The following is a 23,856-nucleotide window of genomic DNA, read 5'->3' as shown; positions in this document are numbered from 1 at the left end:
AATAACACTGTTTGAAGAAAGGAAGAGTGTTTTTGGTTTTCAGCCGCTGAGAATTTTTTTTTTGCAGCTTGCTGCTGTGATAAAATTTGACTACAAGTATACTTCTGCTCGCCTGAAGTCCACTAGATGGTGCTAGAGGATAATGAATTACAGTGAACGGCCTGTAGGTATGTTGACAGCTGCTGTCTTTAGCACATGAAATTTGGCAGAAAACAATGAAGAAAGGAGCTAATAGAGAATCTGCTCATCTGCAGCTGTTTCCAAACGAAGGAATATGAGGATCAGCGTTTAAAAGACAGGAATTTGGCCTGCCTATGATTTCTTCGGTAAGACAAATTATGGACAAATAGAAACAAAACCAAGTTGACGTTTAAAAAAATCTCTATTAATACACACATTATAGTTCAAAATACATGTCACGTATCTAAAAACAATATGGAAGATAGAATAGTGTTTTGTCACAATAAGTAGAGAACCCTGTGGTATATATACTAATATACCTATTGTAATGGTAATGTCGTGAGATCATTTTATCTAAGAAAAAGGGTGACTTCAGACTGGGAGTGACTGGAGGGGTATGAACTTTACACCAGAGAAGAGCTATGAGAGAATCTTTGTCTATTGGTTTATTGTATCACTAAATAGAAAGAGTAGAATTAATAGAAGCGTAGTATTTAATAGATTTCATTTAATATAAAATGGGTAATGAATTACAAGTTTTAGCACTATCGTAGCTGCATTCAAGCTAGGTTGTTATATTTTGTTTAAACTCTAAAAGCATTCATTAGACTAACAATTTCTAATTTTGATTTCTAGTTCTTTTGGTTACCCATAATGAAGCTGGTATGTAACAGTGTTAGATGGGCACACACTTCATGTCTAGCAAGGTTGGGTATCAATCTCCTGCTAGAATATACAACAATTGTTCCTAAACAGACACTTTGATGCAGTGACTCTTTTACCAGTCTTCAGTATTTTTTCACTGTAAATGACCATTCCTTTCTCCAAGGATGACAGAACTCTGCTCTTTGGAAAAAACTAGCGAATAGATCCCAGGAAGATACGGTCACTTCTTTTGCATACATTATTTGGTTAGATTTTCTCAGATTAAATAGCATAAGAATCACTTCCTTTAGAGTTAGTGATGTTCTTTTACAAGTTTTATTCTAACAAGTCGCAAATATGGTCAAAATAGTAGAGGTCCATAAGACTACATATGAAGAACACTTGCATTAAATTGTTCCCCATCAAATAGAATGCAGTATTTTATTTAGAGAACAGCTTCAGAAGAGCAGGAAAAAATATATATATATATATTTCTGTTAATATTGTAATATTTATCATATCTGCAAAGTAAAATTTAAGAATATCAGTACTGTTTTGAAAATAAACTAGAAAATTATATTTCATATTCAACTGTTAGACACCTTGGATAAATGTTTTTCATACTATAAAGTGTTAAGCGGCTATATTTCAAAAAACTCACTGGCTTTCATTCCCTGTTTATTTTTAAATAAAACTAATATATGCTTTCCGCTTCACAAAATAAAAGCTTATCTGCCACTCATTCAGATTAGTGGGAATTTGAAAATGTCAGTTTACAGATTTTTGTATGTGCAAAATAGGAGTCCAGAAAACATTAGTATCCATAACCTGTCAATCTGGTTTTCTATATGCTTTTATATTTACAGAGCTGTCTGAATTTATTGTTTTCTGGAAAAAAAAAAAATCAAACGACCTTTTTATCACTTATCTCAAATCTAAAACTTTACAAAACTACTACTGCTACTTTCCACAAGGGCTTCAGAATGTTAAAAAGTTCTTACTTTTAAGGTAGATGGTAAAGTACAACAATCTGCATGTAACCATAATTTCAGTTAACTACAAAATAGATTCAGTGTTCACTGAGATCACACTTACTTTTTTGCTGATGTCAGCAATGATAATGTATTTGCTCAGTATGCTTTGTACATGTTTTATGATGAGTTGTAGTAGTTTAATCAGCGTAACATCTGGAGGTCATGTTCTGCAATTGAGTAATCACAATCATCCATTTACTAATTTCCAAGTGTTAGTGTCTCAGCTAGTGAAATTATTGTACCTGATAGACAGTTCAGTTTATTCTTATATAAAGTAATAGATCATTCTAAAATAGCTTAGTTCTAGTGTAATGTATGCTGCAGTCAATACCTGGCAGTCGATATCTGGGTTGTTTTGTTTTTTTTTTTGTCATTGTTGTTGTTTCCCACCCACTGACTGCAGTGAACACTTAACAGATCCATAAAAATAAGTATTATTTAAGGAATATTCAAAAGCTCTCTTTTGTTCGATCAGCACTGGAAGCAGCAAAAGGATTTTCACTATTTCACTATGAGTATATGAGTCCAGCACTGAAATTCTGCACTGCTATTGACAAAAAGATAAAAAAAAGAAAAGAAGAAGAAATTGCCTTGCTGTAATGTGCATTGGTATGATTGACTGACATTAGGATTCCTATTTCAGACATTTATCGTCTATTATAGTTACACATAAAAATTCCTGCAATTGTAGTATTGTGTAGATTGTACACTGTTCCACTGCAACTTCTTGGCATAGGTGCGTAGTGCCTATCATTCATACACATACATTCACAGTATGCATCTATCACAGATGCAGTGCATCAAAGAAAAATGCCACCAAATCACAGTGTGACTACATGTACAGCAGTGGAATACCACATTTTAAACACCTACTAATCCTGTGCGTAGTTTTGGCTTTATTTCCTCTTGTACTTCAAATGTTTTGTGCCTTGCAGAGTACAGTGTATGAACTTTAACGGTCAACATCTTTCCTTTCACACTGACAGAGCCCATTACTGCTCCTTCAGTGTCCCTGATGTAAGCACCCAGAGGTTTATTATTATTATTATTATTTCTTTAAGTCACTTAGAACACTGAATTACTTTCCAGATGTTGTTATGCCTCTGCTTTGTGGCTGAAAACTTGACGGCATTTCCCCCTAGGACTCCGTATGTCAGCCAGAATAACTCTTTGCCTGTGTCCACAGGCATCTGTTTTGCCCAGTCAGTTTCACCAGTCCACCGTGACTCTGATGCTCCGTGCTCTCAGAAAGCTGCTGTGCTGCACGGACGCTGAAATTGCAGGATGGAGTATGGGCTTACTGCGACCTGCAGAGGCAGACACGTCGCCTGCCAAACCGTAACCTCTTCCTTTGCTCTCCTTTAGATGAGAGATGCCTTCCTCACTGCCTTCCCACAGTCAGTCAGTCAGTACATGTATGTATGCATTTAATGACTTCCAAGGGTTTTCTTTTCAAGTTCAGGCAAGCTCATAAAAGACCTATGTTTTTAAAAAGTAAAGCTTTTACAATATAGAAAACTAGCTGCTCTTTGTATTTCATGCCTGTGTGCTTTGTATTCCATGACTGTGCATGATTCCTTTTTCTCCTGTCTTTGAGATATGCCCTGTGTGTTTTTCCCCTTCAGGGAGAATTCAGCTCCCTAAAACTATAACTATGCAGGTAAGATATGAAGAGACTAATTAGTTAGTATATTTTTCAGACTTTGCCATTCTCTCTTCCTATTCATAAGTACAGAAATATGGGATATTACTCATGCAGAAGGGTGATTCAAGAAATTACCCCCCGCCCCAAAAAAAAAAAAAGTGAAAAATAAGGCAAAATGGAAATTAGTTTGTCTCAACCTTTCTTCTTTCCTGTTAAATTATTGTAGGAGCTGTACGGACACTTAGGCCACTGAAGGGTAGAAGAAATATTTTCTCTATAAGTATGACACCCTGAAGAAAAAATTTTTCTCTCCGTTGGGGTCTTTGTGATCTGGCTTGCGTATATCAAGTGAGTCATCATTCACATGCAGAAAGTAATTTGTGTCTTCATAGCACTGGAATTTCACTGACTCTCCTTCACAATGCATGATGAAAAAGTGATTATCTTCGCTCAGCTATGAAAATACACAAAGTAAAGAACATATGTTATTTTTTAAAGCCTCTAAGTTATGTTAGAAAAATTCATATGTTAGAAAAACTCAGGGATATTGCTAGCCTTGTATATTTTGACTATATTTTCCATTTTTTATGATAAATTTTTGGGAAGACCTAATCAGTTTGGAACAGATTCTATGGGGACTGTAAACAAAATAATACCTGCCTTCCTCAGAGGACTGACTGCTTCCAGACCCATAGCTGTATTCCCTTGCTTTCCAAAAAGACCAGTATGGTTTTGCTCTGTAATGTACCTGCTACTGGGATAATTTAGGATTTTCATCCGGCTATTTTCTTCTCTCAGACCTTCCAGGTCAGCTGCCACTAGCAACAAAATACCAAGTCACAGTTTCTGTTGCTTATGTTGGAGTGAAATCAGAATATTGCAGTACTGAGTACTCTTAAAAAAAAAAAAAAAAGCCTATTACATACAATTTTCTGTACATCTCAAGTCCACAGTACACCTTCTTTTAAGATCCATCTTTGGGGACCCTCCAAAGCAGGGGAGGACCCTCTGCTCTGCAGTGAACCGCTGGGGCTGGGTAACCACTGCGTGGCGTACTGTGTGGGCATGTGCTGTACAAACAGTTTTCTGCTATTACCAGCACAGTGTTTTAATAAATATTGGTTGTGAACTGTTACGCTCCTGATTCAGTTCCCTATCATTATAAGCTGTTACTATAAACCATTATTTGCTGTTACAAGCTGTTACTATTTTACTACATTAATAATAACCTAATTAATAAAGGATCTTTTAGTAAATGTTGATTGTGAGCTGTGTCTCCGCAAGCTTTGGTTACAGAAATGGAAATTGACAGTACTGTATGCAACTCTTTCTGATGCTGTAACAGCAGGCACCACAGATTCTCATGTTTCTGGTAATTCTACTGGCAGCCTTCCAAAAGTAAACAAAAATTCCACCCTTTGAGACTTATTGTTAAAGTTAGCAGACAAAATATCACACTGCAACACCACATAGTTTTGTGATTGACCACGAGAAGTACTTCCCCACCTCAGTCAACCCCTCCCACACTTCTTTGTCCTGTGGACAATAGAGGCTTAATTAATCACACCAGAAATTATTTCTTGTTCATTGCATTCTTTCTAGAAGGTTTATAAGAATCTCACAATTCAGGCTTGACTATGGTTTTGCCTCTTTGTCTAATCAGATGTGACCCAAGTGCAGGCTACTGATTTCTCCTCACTGAAATGAGTAATGTATTATTTTCTACTTAAATGCGTCAGCAAGAAACTATAGTGAGTAGTTCACTGGTTTCCTTGTTAGGTTTGTAGCAAATAGGTTCTCAGAATTAATTTTTAATTTTAACAATCTGTTTAAAAACCCACAGTGATGACCAGGTCTTGACAGGCGACAGTTACTTTTTTTTTTCTTTCTAACTATCCCCCAAAACTGGGATCTATCAAGACTAATCCTTTTCCTATGAACAGCTCTATAGAAAAAAAAGGCATATTTCTTATGAAAAGCTTATGATAAAAATTTTAGAAGAATGAAAAATGGCTCTGATATTTTTATCATACAAGGAGGGTGGCTAGAAGTTGTCCTAAATTTTCTAAGCCTCATTGCTTTCTGCTTCTAGGTAGAGCCAAAGAAATTTCTGAAAGGTACCTCAGCAGGAACATAAACTGAAGGACCCAGCTGGATTTTCCAGGTTCATAATGCTGGAGACTGGTTAATTAATTATACAATAAATAAATAAATAAATAATAGATGTGTAGCTCATACCTTTGAAAAAACATTACAGAATGACTTTGAGCAAGAAAATCAGTATAATTTCAAATTACCAGAATTCCCTTCTGACTTAGGAGAAATGTTAGAAATGATAGAAATATGAGGCTGTGAATTTTAGGTTTTTAATGTTTCAGATCTGATATTATGAAGTTGTGAAAGCCATCTGATCCCAGATAGTTTTAAATGTACTTACTGAAATAGGAAATACTGTCTTTTTAATCAGTCTTGAATAGTATGTTGGCTGGAGCATAACCCTAACAAAAATGATTTTCTCAACATTTTCTCAGTTTTTTATTTTCTGTGGGATACAGTATCTGTTTAAAATATACCATATAACAATTAAAGTAATTTCCTTCCTGAGCTCACAATGTTTTGTCATTTCTGTCTAGAGAAGAGCTAACAAAATCAAACTTTGGTCACCAAAGCATGTGAAGAATCAACCTGGCTACCTGTATTCAACACACAATACATTTCTCCAGAATTATATTGGTTTGCTGATACAGAAATCATTCTGAAAGTACTTCTAGGACTACTTACTTTTAAATTCTAATTTATATGAAATGTTTAGTACTCTATACTTTGTGGTTTTATTAATACAGTAAGTTTTTGACTGATGGATTCACTATTCTTTAAAAACATCATTATTCTTGTAATTTGACTCTGGATCTGCTAATATACTCATAAAAATTTTCTAGATCTTGTCTAAGGAGTTGTACCAGATAAAAACTACTTCGGATCTCCCTGCATTTTACAGAAGCACAATAATGCTGGAAACATATCTCTGTCTTTCATGTTGTAATGTAACCTCAGGTATTTTGCCTGTAGACTGCAGGATGTATTGGTGTACACAAGTCAAGTCAAAAGCAAGGAAAGGTTTTTCTTGTTTTTCCTTTTCTGAGGAACGTACTAAAAATAAGAATGTAAACAACTTATCATTTAGCAGCTAACAGCAGAATCGCATCTAGTTGCACTTTTTGTACAGCTATGTTTGTATCTACTCTCCCTCATAAATACGTTTCTATTTGGTTGATCATGATTGTATACCTGTTTGAAGTCAGGATCTTCGTGCTTGCATGTTTTCCTGTTGTGTCTTCTCATTGAAGGATAATCTGGCTCTGAACAACATCCTTTTAAGACCTGTGTTTACAACAATGCAGATTGGTTATTTTGTCTTCACATTTTGCACTTTTAATCCACCAAATGTAGTACTAATTCCAAAGAAAACTTCCTTTGTTTACAAAGCCCACTAATGATTAAATTTGTGTTATCTGAGACGTCTAAATTGTTATGTTCTGCGGTCAGTGATCTTTCCAGATTTTTTATATATTTTGGACACAGTAAATATGTGTCACCTCATTTTCAGAAAAACTGCTTTTAAACATGCCAGGAAACATAACCTTGTATAATCCAGCACTTTCAAAATAGGTGATTGGGAAGTAAAATCTATTAGGGCTCAACACTGTTCTTTCTCTGATTTGGTGGAACACCTTTCAAACAATTAATTTATGAAAAAATAACCTCTGAATCATATAAAATCTTTAAAAATATTTGTTCTTCCAAGGGCAGTAATGAAAACTCCAGTGAGATAATGTACTGTAAACATAATTAATATATCTTACAGCACACATTTCCCCAGATAATTTCAGGAAACTGACTCTGGAAAGTCCTGAAAAGAAAAATAAATTAAAAATATGAAAGACTTAATCTGAGGAAGCATTTAGTGATGCAAGGCCAAGGTTAGGTAAGGTCATTCTTAATCTCAATATGACTTGTTGAAACAGAGCAGCTTGGACCTTTGCCCTATTTTAGAGGGTGAATTCTAACATAAAGTTCTTCCTCAGACAGATAGTAGTAAAAGTGTTTATATATATACATATATATATATATATATAAAGTTATATATTTTATATATATATAAAATGCCTATCACCACATTGATAAACACTCTTTGGAACAACTTCGATGCTTTGATGGCAGGGGTAAGAACAGGAATTGGCCTGTTAGTACCTCAGCACTTCTGTTTCCAACCAATTTAGAAAAAAAAAAGGGCGGGGGGGGGGGGGGGGGGCACCGTACGGAAATCTACCCTTGCCTGCTCTTTCCACTATAAACAAACCTTTGCAAGAATGTAGAAAATGAGAATGTTCTGACAACAGATGCAAATATTTAGAGCAGGTTAGTACATTCAGCTGTAATTTCTTTTCATCACAAATATTCTTTCATTATCTTGTAACTCAGATTGAGGAGGAGTAAATAATTCCCCTCTCAAACTCATTTCTTTCCATGGCAGAAGTCAGCTATGTAATCCAATTTTTGCAATAGCTTATTTTAAATTTTTCCACGGACATCATAGAGGGAGGCAGTCAGAATTTGTGAAATGTGAAATGTGATACGTGATGAAAAATGCATTTGAAAAGGGCTGTTGGGAATTGTTCTCTAGTGGGAAAGAGCACCCACAAGTTACAAATTAAAAAACTAATTCTTACCTTCAGACAGAGCTGCTTTTTACCCTTGCACAAAAGGACAAATTCGTTATGCTTTGATCTCTGTGTGAGGACCACCACATTTTTAGAGCATGTTTTTGCTAGGGGAGAACATTGTAATAAAATTTGTATCACTTTGTAAAATGAAGCACAGCTAAAAGTATTTTGTAAATAGACAATATTCAGATTCACTTTACATTGACAGGCATAGGAATAGAAGCAAATATACTCACTTGATACAGATCTCTTCTTCAAAGTGTTTAAAGTCTATGGCTTTTTGATGATTTAAGTTTTCTATACTAACCTATATTTTTCTCTGTATATTTCTGATTATATATGGAATATCAGATATACATGAATATATATAATATGAATGATGAACGCATATATGTATTAGTACTTAGACATACGTGTAACACACATGTTAATATAATACAGGAAATACAGGATTTTTTCTATTTTATCTCCTGTGTGCTTTGTAGGTCAAAATCTTTCTGTTGTCAATGGGTGCAATGGATTTAGTCCCTTTGGAAATAATATTGTTTTTTCATCTACAGGAAATAACAGTGTATAACAGAGTATAATGCTCAGCCTGATAAACTGAAAATAATCATCAGTTTTTGGTACTTTGAAGCCTCAGACCCATGTAAGCAAAAAATAATTAAAGATACCTCTTGTCAATTAGCATGGTATACAAGAGCATCACCTAGAAGAGCCATTGGCATTAATAACTATCTAGTGATGCCATATCTGACCGCCTTGCAGATTTATTTCAACCAATATCAGCTGTGCTCTTGAAAGTATTTCAAGGGTACAGATTAAGACAAACAAACAAACAAGTAGCAGTTGATCTATATGCCCACCAATGCAAAAACTGAAGACAAATTTAACAGAGGTTAGGTAATTGTTCATTGAAAGTTGCAGTTGAAGATACTTTTTTTTTCTTGTTACCAAGGGTATCTTTCAGCCTTTGAAGTACGTTATGAATAAGCAGAACCTTCTCATTCCATCTGGCTGTGTTCGGGTCCCTTGATCCTGTCCCTTATTTTAGTTACCCTAACTTATCCTATCTATAATGCTTTTGTGGAAATTTTTCAAAAAAATTTGTCTGAGCCAGCTACAGCAAGAAAACAGCATACAAATCCTTTTTAAAATCCAGCATAGTGTGCTTTACTGTTTATATATTTATTAATGCATCAGATAAATGTGGTAGAATGCAGGAGGTTTACAAGTCTTCATTTTACTTGTGTTATCAGTTCATATTGTCTCAGCTGCAATTGTCCAGCTTCAGCTGTAGCATGTAAGTGGCACATCAGTGGCAAGAGATATTTCATATCTAAGTCATAACAGTGTGCTGACTTAGGGGACTCAAACTTTCCAAATAACCTCTGAAAAATGTGGCAAATGATCTGTCAGGCATGCAATTGCTGGTAAGGAAAGTAAGGAACCTTTCCATGTTTTCATAAATGTTGCTTCCACTCTTTGATAGCCTTTGGATGAATTACCTGACCTCTTGGCTTCTAAAACCAGAGTTTCAGGGGCCTTTTTAGACATTCATGCAAATGAAATGCTTTGACATTAATGAAATACAAGATGCCACTTCTTGTTTGGGGTGTCCCTGAAATGCAAAGTGTTGGGATTGAGGTAAATATTGAATGATCAAGATTTTATACTCTTCTCTATAAACCCCCATTTGACTATTGTTCAAGGTACAATCCTGGACCTTGCAGCAGCCCTTTCTGGTTGAAATTGGACTAGATTTGTCTTTTACTGGAATATCTTGGACCAACATATCTTTGTTCCCACTCATTTCTTATGCTTACAATATGAAAGTTCCAAAAAAGCGTCTCTTCTTTCTTCACATCCTTTCTTTTTATTTTCTCCCTCCTGTTAAAATAGGTCTTTTCTAACTAAGAGCCAAACGCCAGCAATATAGCACATATGCTTTTCTTCAAAAAATATTGGTTCCAGCTTATATAAACTCTACGTCCTCATGTACATTTGTCTTCAGTCCAAGACCTTTCTCATAACTTGCTAAGGTATGTTTTGTGGCTTTTAAAATCTCCTCCTGTGGAACACAGAAATTCACAGATCTTTCATTCTTAGCAGCCTGTCTCAATTGTCCATTGTCTAGCAACCTGACCTAAATGAAAATTTGGTGTTAGATATCACTTCTAATATGATGTATATGAAACATTACTAACTTCTTTTCCTACCTTCAAAGACCCCTTCAAAACCAGACACTAACAAAGAGAATGATACATTTTGCTCCCACATGAGTCATGCAAGTCTTACCACTAACTGCTGGTTCATTGCTTGTGAACATGCTTAACCATGCGATATCTAAAACAGAAGACATTTAACAAAGATTTGGAATTAGACAGTAACATTCTTCAAATTAAAAAAACTTCACTAACAATTTAACGAATTGCTTTGAAGTATCGTCTGACAAAGAGTGTGTAATAGCAAAACTGGCATCAGACTTCATTTTTTTGCAGGTCTCTGAATTCATGTGATCCTACTAAGACTGTACAGTTAAACTTGTATATATATACCCTGAGGTCTGAATTCTTAGTCTAATAAATGTATTGTTTGATTAATTATCTTTTACAAAAGAGAATTCACCTGCCAAAGTAGAGATGAGTAAGGAAACATAAGATATTAAATGCTATCAAAGAGAAGCCCCAAAATTGTTTGGTAACAAATGTGAGGACCCTGACACAAAATAAATTAGACTGGAAAGTAACAGGTAGCCACAGCATGGATGTTCTGGCTTTTCTCACATCAACCTAAACTAAGTAGTCAGCTCTGTTGAGAGCATTACTCACTTCAGCTCAAAGCCACAAACACGCAGATTAAAGTTGGCTCCTAATAGGATGTCATCTTAACTGTATCATCATGAATGTATGTTTGTGTGTGGTACTTGTGTTTATGACATAGCATTTCCTTTTTTTTTTTTTTTTCTTTTTTTTTTTTTTCTCTCTCTAGGAACAGCAGTATCTTCTATACCAGAATCTATTGATATCTATGAACTTATTTACAAATTGCTTCTTCTAAGCAAAACCAATAGAGATTTTGCTTCTGTTCATAAATTAGAAGCACTAATTGTCTGGGTTACTTTAAAACTCAATGAAGTTATTATACATGTAAGAGTCACTTCAAAAGATATCACTTAAATATCTTAGTTATCAGTGTAGCTGTCATTATTCACAATTTAATAGAATAAAAATTATATTAATCTAGTTTACAAATATATCAACCAAGCCTTTTTATGTCTGAAGCATACATATTAAACTTCTAACTCCTGTAAAAAATGAGTTTCTGTAAGAAAGCTTCAGTAATTTAATAGTTATCCTACAAATTTCTTCTTTTTCCAGTAGTTTGGTTAGAAGTATTTTATTTGTTTGTTTTTCTCCCTTCTATCATGTCTTTGGAAAATATATAGCCTCGGATAACTGCAATTGTTATTTGCCTCTTATTCACCAAAAGAATACCCTCTAATGACTACTTCTTTTATGCTAGTTGTGATAACATTTGGGGAGTCAATTAGAGAAGCCCCACTTGAAATAAGAGAAGAGTTACATGAAAAAATAGAATAATTCTACAAATTCCTAAATTTTATCTATTTTTCTTCATTTTTCCTTGTCTCTGATGGTTATCTTCACAAGGTGCTGCACCTGGGTTGGGGCAACACCAGACATAAGTCCAGACTGGGAGAACTCATTGAGAGCAGCCCTGCGGAAAAGGACTTGGGGGATCTGGTGGACGAAAAGCTCAACGTAAGCCAGCAGCATGTGCTTGCAGCCCAGAAGGCCAACTGCATCCTGGGCTGCATCAACAGAGGGGTGGGCAGCAGGTGGAGGGAGGGGATTGTGCCCCTCTGCTCTGCCGTTGTGAGGCCTCACCTGGAGTGCTGTGTCCAGGTCTGGGGCCCCCAACACAAGAAGGATGTGGGGCTGTTATAGTAGGGCCATGAAGATGATCAAGGGGCTGGAGCACCTCTCCTAACGAAGAGAGGCTGAGAGAGCTGGGGATGTTCAGGCTGGAGAAGAGAAGTCTCCAGGGAGACCTCATTGCAGCCTGCCAGTACCTAAAGGGGGCTTAAGATGGAGAGTGACTTTTTACATGGTCATAAAGTGATAGGACAAGGGGGAATGGTTTTAAACCAAAAGAGGGTAGATACTAGGAATAAATTCTTTATTCAGAGGGTAGTGAGGGACTGGAGCAGGTTGCCCAGAGAAGCTGTGTTCAAGACCAAGTTGGATGAGGACCTGGGCAACCTGATCTAGTGGGTGGCATCCCTGCCATAGCAATGGGGTTGGAACTAGATGATCCTGAAGGTCCCTTCTTACCCAAGCCATTCTATGATTCTTTCCCTCTATTAACAGGCAAATATCTAGACTTCCCATTACCTCAAATTGGAGTGAACAAAATAATCTTATTTTTGTTTAAGTATAGTATGTACCCACTGTAAAGCAGAATACAAGTCTTCTTATATCACTATCGATATATTGAGAAATATGCAATAAAATGTTAACTCTACTGGCTGATGGACGGAAAACATAATAGTGCATTCAACATGTTGTATGGTACTATACATGCATTTGGTGTGGCTTGGTATAAAAAGTACACTACCTTCATGGGACTGTGAATCTTTGGTTGATATTTCATGATGACCATCTTCATCTAAGTCAAAATGCACTGTTTTTGAATCTTCAGTCAGTAAATAGCACTTCACTGTTTTTCGCAGACTAAACGCTGGCAATTTTACTGGCAACAGAAAAATGGTAAAATTCCATAATAAAAATAAATCAAGTGTATTTTTATATCAATCTTTGCTTGATAATTACTGTATATTTTACAGAAAGTAGATTTACCTTAGAACGGTATAAGCAACATATAATGGAAATTATATAGTGGGCTTGAGCTGCTGTTTTGGAAGCTTGGTGGTGCTGTTAAGAAGGAAAGCAAAGATTTCTTTGCTTGGAAGGTTACCTCAGTGAGAAGATGAGATTTATTCTGAGCCTTCTGCAGAGTTAGCATGTGCAAAAACTTGATCTTGTAGAAGTGGCTTCCAGCTCAAGAGGTGCATGTAAGCCTGAAGGATGGGGTACAAATAGGGGTTGTGGACAACCTGCAGATAGCTGTGTTGGAAGAAACTAATGGGGAAAGGAGGAATTTGGACAAATAAAAAAAAAGAAAAAAGAAAAAAGAGCGGACCTGAATTAGCAATTGGTTGGTGTAGAGAGGCAGAAACAGAGCAATGCTCTGTACAGAAGCCTGCACATGGAGAGAGCAGCAAAGAGCACATGGTTAAGCTATAAGTTTTTGAAACAGGAGAAACAGTTCTGCAGCACACTGTTTCTAGATTAATTTCCTTCCTTTCATAGGTAAGTACCTGCCTGTCTCCCAAATTTCCACTTTGAAAATTGGATCTGCATACAAACAAGAGTTTTAGGGTCCATCTGTTTACCTAAAATAGCAGCCTTCTGGGCGATACCTGGCATCTCTTGCTGGAAAACAACAACAACAACAAAAACAAACCAACAACCCCCCTCAAAAACAACAACAACAACAAAACCACCACCAACTACAACAAAAAATAAAACAACAGATATTTGTAGGTAAAAGGTGTCAGTAAGGAAGTTGAGCCGACTGGGTGTATCAGAGTATCACTATAAAGCGTAATTTGGATTATGCTAGACTAAGCATTGTTTTCCTGGAATGTGTTTTCTGCTTACAAATTCATTACAGAATTCAAGAAATTTCTGGAACAACACAGACCTCTAGGATAAACAAGTGCTGTAAGACAAACAGTCCTTTCTTGGCCAGAAAACTTAGGCAAGTAAATCAACAGGATACTCAAATGCACTAGCAATGAGATAATACTCTGGAAATGTTTGACCTCACTGAAAGATTTTACTACTCCTTTTATATTGATATAGACCCTCTGAAAAATCTGTTTCAGCAGACATTTTGAAAAATAGAGCTGTTTTGGGGAAGCTTACTTTCTGCCCTGATTAAGCTGAGCAGAAACCGCAAGTTCAGTGAACAAAAAAGTTAAAGGAAACATCCTTGACACACCCTGACCCAAGTCACACATTCCAGCACTGGCAGATCTGACACATACTGTATTGGACCTTTGGCATGCACATGATTGACCCATTCATGGGCAAAGGCCTTCTCTGCACAGGTCTGGCAACCTGGGCTCTCAGACCTCCAAAAAAAGGATGGGTTTTTCTAAGAAGCAACAGGACAGCAACTATCATAAGTAATAGAGAAAAAATTTAAAAACAAAACCAAAAACATTATAATATATCACAACACTTACATTGTAAGAATTATGGTATATTATAAGAACTAGTACAGTACAGAAAATAAAATGGTTGGTAGGCCTGCTATGACATTCACTGTCTTCAATGGATGCATACATGTACTTTAGAAATTACCAGTCTGCATTTGGTCATATGAAAATTTTAATATTGCGCCTTTGGGAAGTATTTTTTGCTGGTTGTTTTAAGCCAGCTTTTTCTCTCTCTTTTTTTTTTTTTTTAATTCCTTCAGGTATTTTTGTTTTTGAGCTTATTATCTATTAGCTGTTCTAGATACTTGATTTAGTTGAACTCTGCCTTGGGTTGGCATCATTACCTTCCCAAGATTACAACCACACTTTTCAGTCACAGGAAGGAGTTACCTGACTTTTCAGAAGCTGCTGCTGTATTGCACTGCAGAGATTTGCCTTTAGCCAGTTGCCTTCCAGAGGCAAGCACTTCATACGGCTTTTGGCGGCCTGAGCGGAGCAGCATTGTCGAAGTCCTTGAGAAACCCTGATAACCTGAGTTGCCTCACCTTCCCAGTCCTAAAGTAGGAAATAGAATTAGTCACAAAACTTCATAATTCAGTCGAGAAACAAGTTTACAAAGTGTATCATTCTGATATGTGACATTCAACAGAAGTAAGATAAACTCAATAAATGTGTGATTGCGTGCATGACTCAAGCCTGTGTCTTGAAAGGCAAAAATGGTGTGTTTCCAATGGTGGCGATTCAGGTGATATATCTAAACTTAGGCTAAGATGCATACATAGTTTTGTTAAAGGAGCACATTGTAAAAGACTTCCTCCTAAATAAAATATAAGGAGTTGGACTCGATGATCCTTATGGTTCCCCTCCAACTCGCGATATTCTATGATTCTGTGATTCTATAACTAGTTTAGGTGATTACTTTTTTTGTTATTATTTATTTATTTACACTTCTCAGTCATAGGAATCTAGCCATAGTTTTCTAGCTGAGTTGAAAAATCATATTCTTTTTCTCCCTCAGAATTCCTTCAGTTGACAATTATTTTTGAAGCATTCATAAATGATAGAATATGATGCTAACTTCAACATAGTGTAATCCGGCCTTCAGTAAAGACATGCAGATGCAGCCATACTGTAATCTTAAAATGAGATTCAGGAATGAGGACTGGAGTTTGCAGATTTGAGGTGTATATTAGAAATATTCATTCATTAATGATACAGGTGACTAGAAAAAAAATCAATTCCCAACCAGTCATATTTTCAGATTACAAATGTCTCATTTACAATTTGATCATTTGACTTCAGTGTGTTCTTCATTTTTCAAATGATGCTGCATTTATGACTATATTTACAAAATTCATAGAATCATAGAATCATTAAGTTTGGAAAAGACCTTCAAAATCATCTGGTCCAACCATCACTCTACCACCACTATCACCCACTAAACCATGTCCCTAAGCACCACGTCCAGCCTTTTCTTAAACACCCCCAGGGACGATGATTCCACCACTTCCCTGGGTAACCCATTCCAATGCCTGACCACTCTTTCTGAGAAGAATTAATGCTCTTTAGTTTATAAGGCTAGATGAGTAAAAGGATTTAAGAATTACCTATCCTAAAGAAAGGTTGCTGTCTAAGAACGGGAGCTACATTGACTGATGAACCACCTCGCCAGCTAATAAGATATACTGAGGACACAGCCTAATACACTGCATATCAGAAAAGCTGAGGACCAAACTTTGGTTTGAAAAAAGGGAAACTGGACTTCTTATGTCTAAGCACTCTCCTAAAGTCAACCATTTGTAACAAAGTGCAGATCAAAGAAGACACCTAGCTTCAATTTTTTCCAGTACCCTGGGTGAAAGAACTAAGTGAAGACAATTATAATATTGGCCCTATGAAGCTTTGCACAGAGTAACTGAATATCAGCTAGGTCAGAAAGATCATGGCTCTCGTATGTGTAATAATTTATGAATGAATTTGGGAAGGGGGGTTCTTTCTTCTAGCTTGATTCAGTTCTCTAATGCAGAATTTCACATTAAATATTTATGTGAAATGGTAGAAATGAACGACTTCTTTCACTGGCAATTCTCCTGATACTAATTATGAAGGCTAACTAAGGCTCTTTTTCACTTTTTGTCTCAGATAAAACTGAATGTTGAATTAGGCTATTGGAAAGTGAAACATCTTTATTGAAAAGAATTAACTTTTTCTAACCTACTAAAGTTATTTCATTTTTCAAACGTCTGATAACTTGTAGTCGGATGGTAGAAAGTAAAGGTAGGTTCTTCATCTTGCTGATACTGCTTTATCATTGTAGCAGGCTAATCAAAAGAGAAGACTCTGATTTTGTGCAAAGACCTAACCGGGACCTGACCTCTGCAAACTTCTAACCAAATCAGGCTCTACAGAGTATGTGGGCAATAATACTAGCTTTTGGATCTTGAGAGACGTTAGTGTGCTAGGTGTTCAGCATTAATAAAGCATTGAGACTAAGACCTGGGGATCCTCAAAAACAGGCATTTAATCCCTTATTGAACATTTCTAAGGAAAATATAAGTACAATTCTATTTGGCTGCAGTTGATCAGAATTCAGAAGATCCAAATTCCTGATTTTTGTATCTAGTGAAGCAGTCAGGGAATTGTCTTCCCCTGTTTCTGCCCTTCATATACCACAGTTACTAATGCTACCTTATGTTCAGTTAGTCCTAAATGATTAATGAAGTGAAAATTATTTTTATAGAGAACCAATATGGTATCATGCAAACCACCAAGATTCAGAGTCCTTCATCTGTGTTATTTATACCCACCATCTCTGTAAGAAAAGAAAGATGATTACAAGCTAGGACCCTGAGGAGGGCAGGGCTGTTCCAAGAAATGTTCAAAAGCATTTCTAAAAAGTGCACAAATTCTTAGAAAACTATCTTAGAAAAGTTTTGAACTTAGAAATAACTTTTCTAAGTTCTGAAGGACTGTACATAAGTTCAGTTATTTTGGGCTATTTTAACCAGCAGACACATCTAAAATGGAGAAAATATAAATGCCTATGTTAGACCTTCACATTTGTTAGCTCTCTAGAAAAAATACAGCTCTCTACAGTAAATTAAAAACACATACTTCCAAGCTTCCTTAATTTGAATTTCCTCACGTGACCCCTAAGTTTGTGTGCAATATAAACACTCCCATTCTGATACCTTTCCTCTCCCACCATGTTCTTACATACATGTCACCTGCTCCTGCTTTTTACATTTTTACTCACAGTTGTTACTGTTGTGTGTTTCTCCCTGTGTCTGTTTCTTTGTTTTAATGTCTTTTCATGCCCATTTCTTCAGCTCATTTCTTTTCCTCTTCTGTAAGGTATATGCAGCTCGAAGAATGCTAGAAAGAACAGCATAGTGTTCTTGGCTGCAGACCTGGTTAATCACTGTTTGTTTTGGAGATTTCTGTTTCTTTCATTTTGTTTCACCTCTATGCTAAGTGCAAGGGAAGTGGAAAAGTTGAGGTCTGCCTCTTTATGCTGCTAAAATCAGATATACTTGAGTACACTGCTGGTCAGTTGTAACAAGATCACCCTGAAAGCATACAAGGTCTGAAAATTTTTCCTGTTCCATAGACCGTATCAATTTATTTACATGAAAGCAGCAGAGAAAATCTGTTTTGTATATATATACATATATATATATAAAATCTGTATAACTTTTTTTGTTCCCTTAGTGCTCTCTTTTGTTCTTAGCCATTATTCACTCTTCCAGCTGTCCCAGACACATCTCAGTACATATAAACAGAACTTTAAAAATGTGGAGTTCATTCACACAGCAGTATGATCCATATATTATCCCATTCTGTACTGGTACATTCACAGCAAGCTATCTCTAAAAGATCAGATCTGTCTTTATTGAGCGTACTGGGTTGCAGCTGACAGTCCTGCTTCCAAACAATATAAGTAACTCCTCAAAGAGTCTTACATGTTCACAGTAGATTGAAAGGAACTGCTGCCATCCCATATAGCTAATAAATAACAGGATCATCATTTCTTTCAAATCAGCCAGCCTTCAAAAAAAATCTACAGACTATAAACTAGATATAGGAATATATGAAATAAGATGTAAACTAGACTAAAGGAAGAGCCCTCAGAAGAAAAATTTAAAGTCAACTGAAAAAAAATCTGTATTTGCTAGACTCTAAACAAGCAGCATGATAAATAAAATCTTAATTTGAAGCATTGGAACCCATTTAAAAGTCTGCTGCAATCTTCCACTCTTGCTTACCTTGTTGTGCCTGCTACTGTCTCTGTTGGGATACTTCCACCCAGCTGAATGCTAGAAGCAGCTCTGCTACAGCCAATTTATTGCCTGAACACATGGCAGGAAGCCAAACCTCACAATAAAAGAGAAGTCTGACGTAGACCCAATCTTTTAGATCTTTACATCCACTCAATTAAATCAATATTTTTTCTGTCTTTCACTGGTGAGGTAATTCTAGGACTCCGGAAAATAGCAAAAACAAATTTTTAAACTTTTATTTCTTTAAGGTACTGTAGAAGCTGTCTTTGCTGAAACTTCATGCAATTTTTTAGCCAGTATTTCTGCATAGTGCTCGAGTATCTCCATAAACACTGTTCAGATGTTCTATGTCACTAGTGTTGTTACTATCTACTGTTCCTTCAAGGGCTGACTGAAGGGCAGATGGTGGGTTTCTGACAATATTGACATATTAAAAGTAGGAGTGAAGCCTCAGTTTCAGGGAGCTTAAAACAAGTTAACTGCTTAAATATTTTCCCAGCTATTAAAATGGATTTGCAGTTCATTGTGCCAACTGCAATAACTGGACTGCTTCCAACATAGGAGTGAACTTGCTTAAAGTGGATGTGCTGTGTTTATTTGCCCATAAAATCCAGATATTTTTTTGTCATAAAGGAATTAGCTCTATTAATTATCACATTAGTTACGTGCACATTAGTTAAGTTTATCTTTCTACATTCCTATCCCTTCAGTCACCTATCAGTCCCCTCTATCCATACACATATATTTGTCTTAATGTAATCCTTGCATTTATAAAGGAGTGAATCAGACATTTACATATGTCACTGAAGTAATGAAACTCGTCTAAAAGCAATTGCTACTTCCTTTTTGGCAGTTTTCTTAAAATCAAGATTGAGCAAATCTGAACAAAGCTACTCTTTTCATCTAGGATTTGTATACTGTGTCAAGAAAGTTCTCAATTTTACATGTATTTGGTGTAGCAAATACCTTTCTTAGTTCATTAAGCCCCCACCAGACTCTGTAACTATACCAGGTCAGTAGAAAGAATTTGCTAGAAGATATACTTAACAACAAAGCAATGTGAAACTTTGAAATCTCAGGTCTTTGTCTATCACTCAGGCAGACATAGAAATGTGGGAATGATTCTAAATGTCATGGCGTAAGATCATCATTTCAGTGCAGGGTAAATACAATGAAAAATATAGCAAATGCATTTTTTTAAAAAATATGTTTTTTCAGAGGCTGCACTGTGGCCGGATCTGATGAAGCTTGAAGCAGCTATGTTTGTTGTTTTAGAGTAGATGGATTCAGGTTGCAAGATGCAGACTGTATGTCATGAGAGCTGTTCTGGCAGGCTGTGTCTGACTCTGGGCCCCAAGGAAACGTTATGGGTCCAAGTGAAGTGTTTGTGCTCTCTACAGCCACAGCACAGAACAATTTTTGATTTTATACAAATGAACGTACAAACATTATCATGCACTACACCAACACTACTGTAGAATAACTGAATAATAACGTATGAGATCAGCAGCCGTAAAAAGAAACTATTTTAAATTACTTGTAATTGATACAAGGTAGATTAAGTCATATAGATACTAAGGATGCATCAACATTGCAGCTGATCTTAGCCTTTGCAATTCATTTTAAACTTTTTTTTTTTTTTCTTGCTTAGTCTGTAATTGGCAATGCTATTGATCATTTCTGGATCTGAAAGACTCTGAAGAGACTTGCTAAGTCCACATCAGTAGAGGTGTTTAACAAGAAACTGAAGTTTTAGTTTGGTCTACCCCAGACCTTTTGCAACAGTATTTCTGCTGTGCTGTTCTTATGCTCTTGTTAATAATCTCGGAGACTTGTAACTGAAAACCCCAATACTGATGTTGTTACAGCAGGTCCCACAGAAAGCAATTGCCTTTCATGTTGGAAACACCCCTTCTTCTCCTCCCTTTACCTGTCATTTGGCTGCAGCTTCTGCTTTGCACTGCATGGCCCAAAAAACATGTTTGCAGGAAGCTCAGCAACGAATCTGCCCTGCAGCACCTTTCCCACTCAACACATGCTCCCATCAGCAATGACTATCATATCATAACTACCATATCACATGCAGAAATACCAACGGGGAATTTGTGCAGATCCTGATGAAAACTATTGAGTTATTGTGGGGGAAGTACTACGAGGAGAAACACCTGCTCCTGTGGGAAGGGTGCATAGGGCAGGATACTCATCTGGGTAGCCCCTGGGGAGCATTTTTCTGTTCTCTCTCTGCCTCTCTCTCCCCTCCTCCATCTCTCCCTCTTTCTCCTCCTTGGTGCCTATGTCCCTCCCCCTTCCTTTCTGTCATTCCATCTCTCCCTCTTCTTTCTTGTTCTCTTATTTTCCCACAGCAGTAACTTCATCATTACAGTCAATGTGGTTCATCAGCTGTGGACCCCGCTAATAAATCTTCATTCACATGTATTAAGAACACTTTTTGTATCCCTACAGTTGCAATACTATGTCCAGTCCATCACTGGACATATCTTCAAATTCAAATGAATACTTCAAATCAAATTATATTCGAAAAAAATAACCTTTAGTAAACAGTTCATATTGAGGAAAAACTTCAACAAGATTACTATAGAGTCAATATGAGTCAGTATTAATATAATTATTAGCCCCCCCCCCCCCCTTTTTTTTTAAAGTCTTTTAACAAAAGTTCTTATAAAAGCCTGTTAAAACTTTTCACTATAATTTATGCTATTAGGCCAGGTAATGCTAACTGTTTTATGGTTGCCTAAGACAGCAGTTAAAACAATCTACTACTTTAGTTTTAGCTACATTAATGAGATAGAGGAAGACATAGGATGATAGTATGATTTATTTATTTTTTAAGGTAAAAGGGCAATCATCTACAGAAAGTCAATATTTGCTGTAATAAAAAGGAGGAAAAAATTTCATGCTACAACATGCTTGAATAATATTGAGCATAAAGTAAATATCAGCAACTACATTTTAACAGCCAATAAATTGCAAAGAATTTGCAGGTGAAATAACTCAAGGTCTCTCAAACAGCAACAAAACTGAAACATAGCCAGTGGACTGTACTAGAAAAAAAGATCAGATATAAAAACTTATTTTTAAACATGACTACAGTGTATTGACAGATTTACACTGGGGAAAAGTTTGATGACAAGCAGTGCCATTCTAAATAAGGCCTATCCTAAATATTTTCAGTGAAAATGATTGAAAAATTCCAAATAGATGTGAAAGATAGCAATTTCAGATTTTGGAGACAAAAGGTTAAAAATACTAGCTCTAGTTCTGAACATAGAATTTCTAATATAAAACTTAGTGACTTATCAGAGAATACAGGTTATATTTTCATTATACTAGGACATATTAATATTTGTATCAAAAGTCCATGTTTTTCTTCACATTGAAGTCTTTTCTCCCCCAAAGTCATGAAGACACCAAATTCAATATATTTAGCAGCTTACTGGAACAAACTCACAGCAATGTAGAAGTACATTTTTTTTTCTTGGAAACTGTAGGTTTTTTTTAATATTCTAAGTACATCTTAGCATTAGCAAGTAACAGTCAATTTTATCTTACTTCATATCCTGTTCACATGGCGTGCTAAAGACATATATAGGACTTAACTGAGTCTACTGTCTCCTATCTATTGCTTCCAGTACTTCCAAACTGTCATTAATTAATTCTGTTTTACTCTACGGTGAAGTTTTCTACTACTCAAAACTTTAGGCACTTATTTAAACCTCTGTGTGTTTCTCAATAGAACAAAAGACTACTGACTTAGCAATGCCTACACTGAAAACTGCTACAGAGAAACCTCTGTTCTTAAAAACACACACAAGTGAAAAACAGCACGGTATAAATGGAAGCTATTTTTGCTCCAATGCCATTTTAATATTTTAAATATTTCTCAAAGTCTAGAGTTCTTGTACTGGATGTAATTGCAATTGCTTTTTACTCATTATAGGTTACATCATTTTTGATACTTTCATGAATTATAGAAGGCTGACATCGCTTGAATCAGAGATCATGAGAACTACACTCTAGTCAATCCCTAGGGACACACAGGTACACAGATGGGTTTGAGCAAAAGTGGTTCATTGCACAGTAATACGCTGCAATTCAGAGCAGTGAAAGAAGCCACATGCTTTCATTGCATACAGAAAACATGGGGGCTGTCAGGATATCTCCTTGGACCACAACAGGTTCTCTTTCATAAAGGCAAAATTGAGTAACATTAATTTTGGCTTTAGCCATTCTATTCCTAAGAACACTGAGAGTGACAAAATATTAAGGGACTTTCCAAAATTTCGCATGTTCATATTAAAAGTTACACAAAGGGAGGCCATGTTGTATCTTTAAAAAAGGTCAGTTCTTGTTTACATAGTTCTCTTGATTTCAATGAGGATTTTCAATGAGCAGCAATGAAGACTTCTCCTCAGTACAGAAGGAATCCAGCTGCGGTACTTTTAAAACAACAGGATATAAAAAAGACATTTGGGAGCCAACAGGGTGCATCCAAGAGTGCTGAAGAAGCTGGCAGATATCATTGTGAGGCTATTCTTTATTCTCTCTGACAAGTCATGGCAACTGGGAGAGGTTCTTGAGGACTGGAACAGAGCAAATACCACCTTCTACCTCCAAGAAAGACATGAAGGCAGATCCCGTGAAATAAAGACCAGTCAGCCCCATGTTGATCCCAGAGAAACTGATGGAGAAAATAATACTAGAAACCATTTCTAAACTATGAAGGACAAGGAGATGATTGGGAGTAGTCAACATGCATTCATGAAGAATCACAGAAATCACAGAATGGCTGAGGTTGGAAGCGACCTCTGGAGATCATCTGGTCCAACCCCCCTGCTCCAGTAGGATCACGTGGAGCAGGTTGCCCAAGACCTTTCCAGGTGGCTTTTGAATATCTCCAAGGAGGGAGACTCCACAACCTCTCTGACCAACCTGTGCCAGTGTTCTGTCACCTAAACAGTAAAGTGCTTCCTGCAGACAGAACCCCTTGTGGTCCTGTTTGTGTCTGTTGCCTCTTGTCCTG

The 23,856-nt window shown here is 36.3% G+C and overlaps 1 protein-coding gene and 1 long non-coding RNA gene across 4 annotated transcripts; one reads left to right on the top strand and one right to left on the bottom strand.

Annotated features, from left to right (window-relative positions):
- Positions 1 to 96: 96 nt before the first annotated feature.
- On the top strand, positions 97 to 12,131 carry LOC121062206. The gene is made up of 3 exons (XR_005815461.1): positions 97 to 326; positions 3,731 to 3,852; positions 11,900 to 12,131. It is a non-coding gene; the product is annotated as an uncharacterized LOC121062206 (long non-coding RNA).
- LOC121062204 lies at positions 2,235 to 18,853 on the bottom strand. Of its 3 annotated transcripts, XM_040541933.1 has the most exons (8): positions 18,801 to 18,853; positions 17,792 to 17,910; positions 14,926 to 15,090; positions 12,867 to 13,001; positions 10,527 to 10,574; positions 8,235 to 8,332; positions 6,793 to 6,885; positions 2,235 to 3,958 (listed from the first exon to the last, which is right to left on the bottom strand). In XM_040541933.1, exons 3-8 carry the CDS (start codon positions 15,035 to 15,037, stop codon positions 3,779 to 3,781), a joined length of 666 nt encoding a protein of 221 aa, XP_040397867.1. In that variant the 5' UTR covers positions 15,038 to 15,090; positions 17,792 to 17,910; positions 18,801 to 18,853; the 3' UTR covers positions 2,235 to 3,778. The 3 variants fall into 3 exon arrangements, with proteins under 3 accessions (XP_040397867.1, XP_040397866.1, XP_040397868.1); XM_040541932.1 differs by lacking the exon at positions 17,792 to 17,910; XM_040541934.1 differs by lacking the exon at positions 18,801 to 18,853 and having other exon boundaries at positions 17,792 to 18,166.
- Positions 18,854 to 23,856: the final 5,003 nt, after the last annotated feature.

Source organism: Cygnus olor, chromosome Z (genome assembly GCF_009769625.2).
Source record: "Cygnus olor isolate bCygOlo1 chromosome Z, bCygOlo1.pri.v2, whole genome shotgun sequence".
Lineage (NCBI taxonomy): Eukaryota > Metazoa > Chordata > Aves > Anseriformes > Anatidae > Cygnus > Cygnus olor.
The sequence above is the reverse complement of the archived record's forward strand: the minus strand, read 5'-3'. Positions and strand labels throughout refer to the sequence as shown.

Coding starts and splice junctions, on each gene's coding strand:
- LOC121062204 (XM_040541933.1), bottom strand. CDS start 15,037: ATGCTGCTCCGCTCAGGCCGCCAAAAGCCGTATGAAGTGCTTGCCTCT. Junction 8,333..10,526: donor CAATGAACCAGCAGTTAGTG/GTAAGACTTGCA, acceptor GTTCTCCCCTAG/CAAAAACATGCTCTAAAAAT. Junction 6,886..8,234: donor AAAAGCAGCTCTGTCTGAAG/GTAAGAATTAGT, acceptor TTGTAAACACAG/GTCTTAAAAGGATGTTGTTC.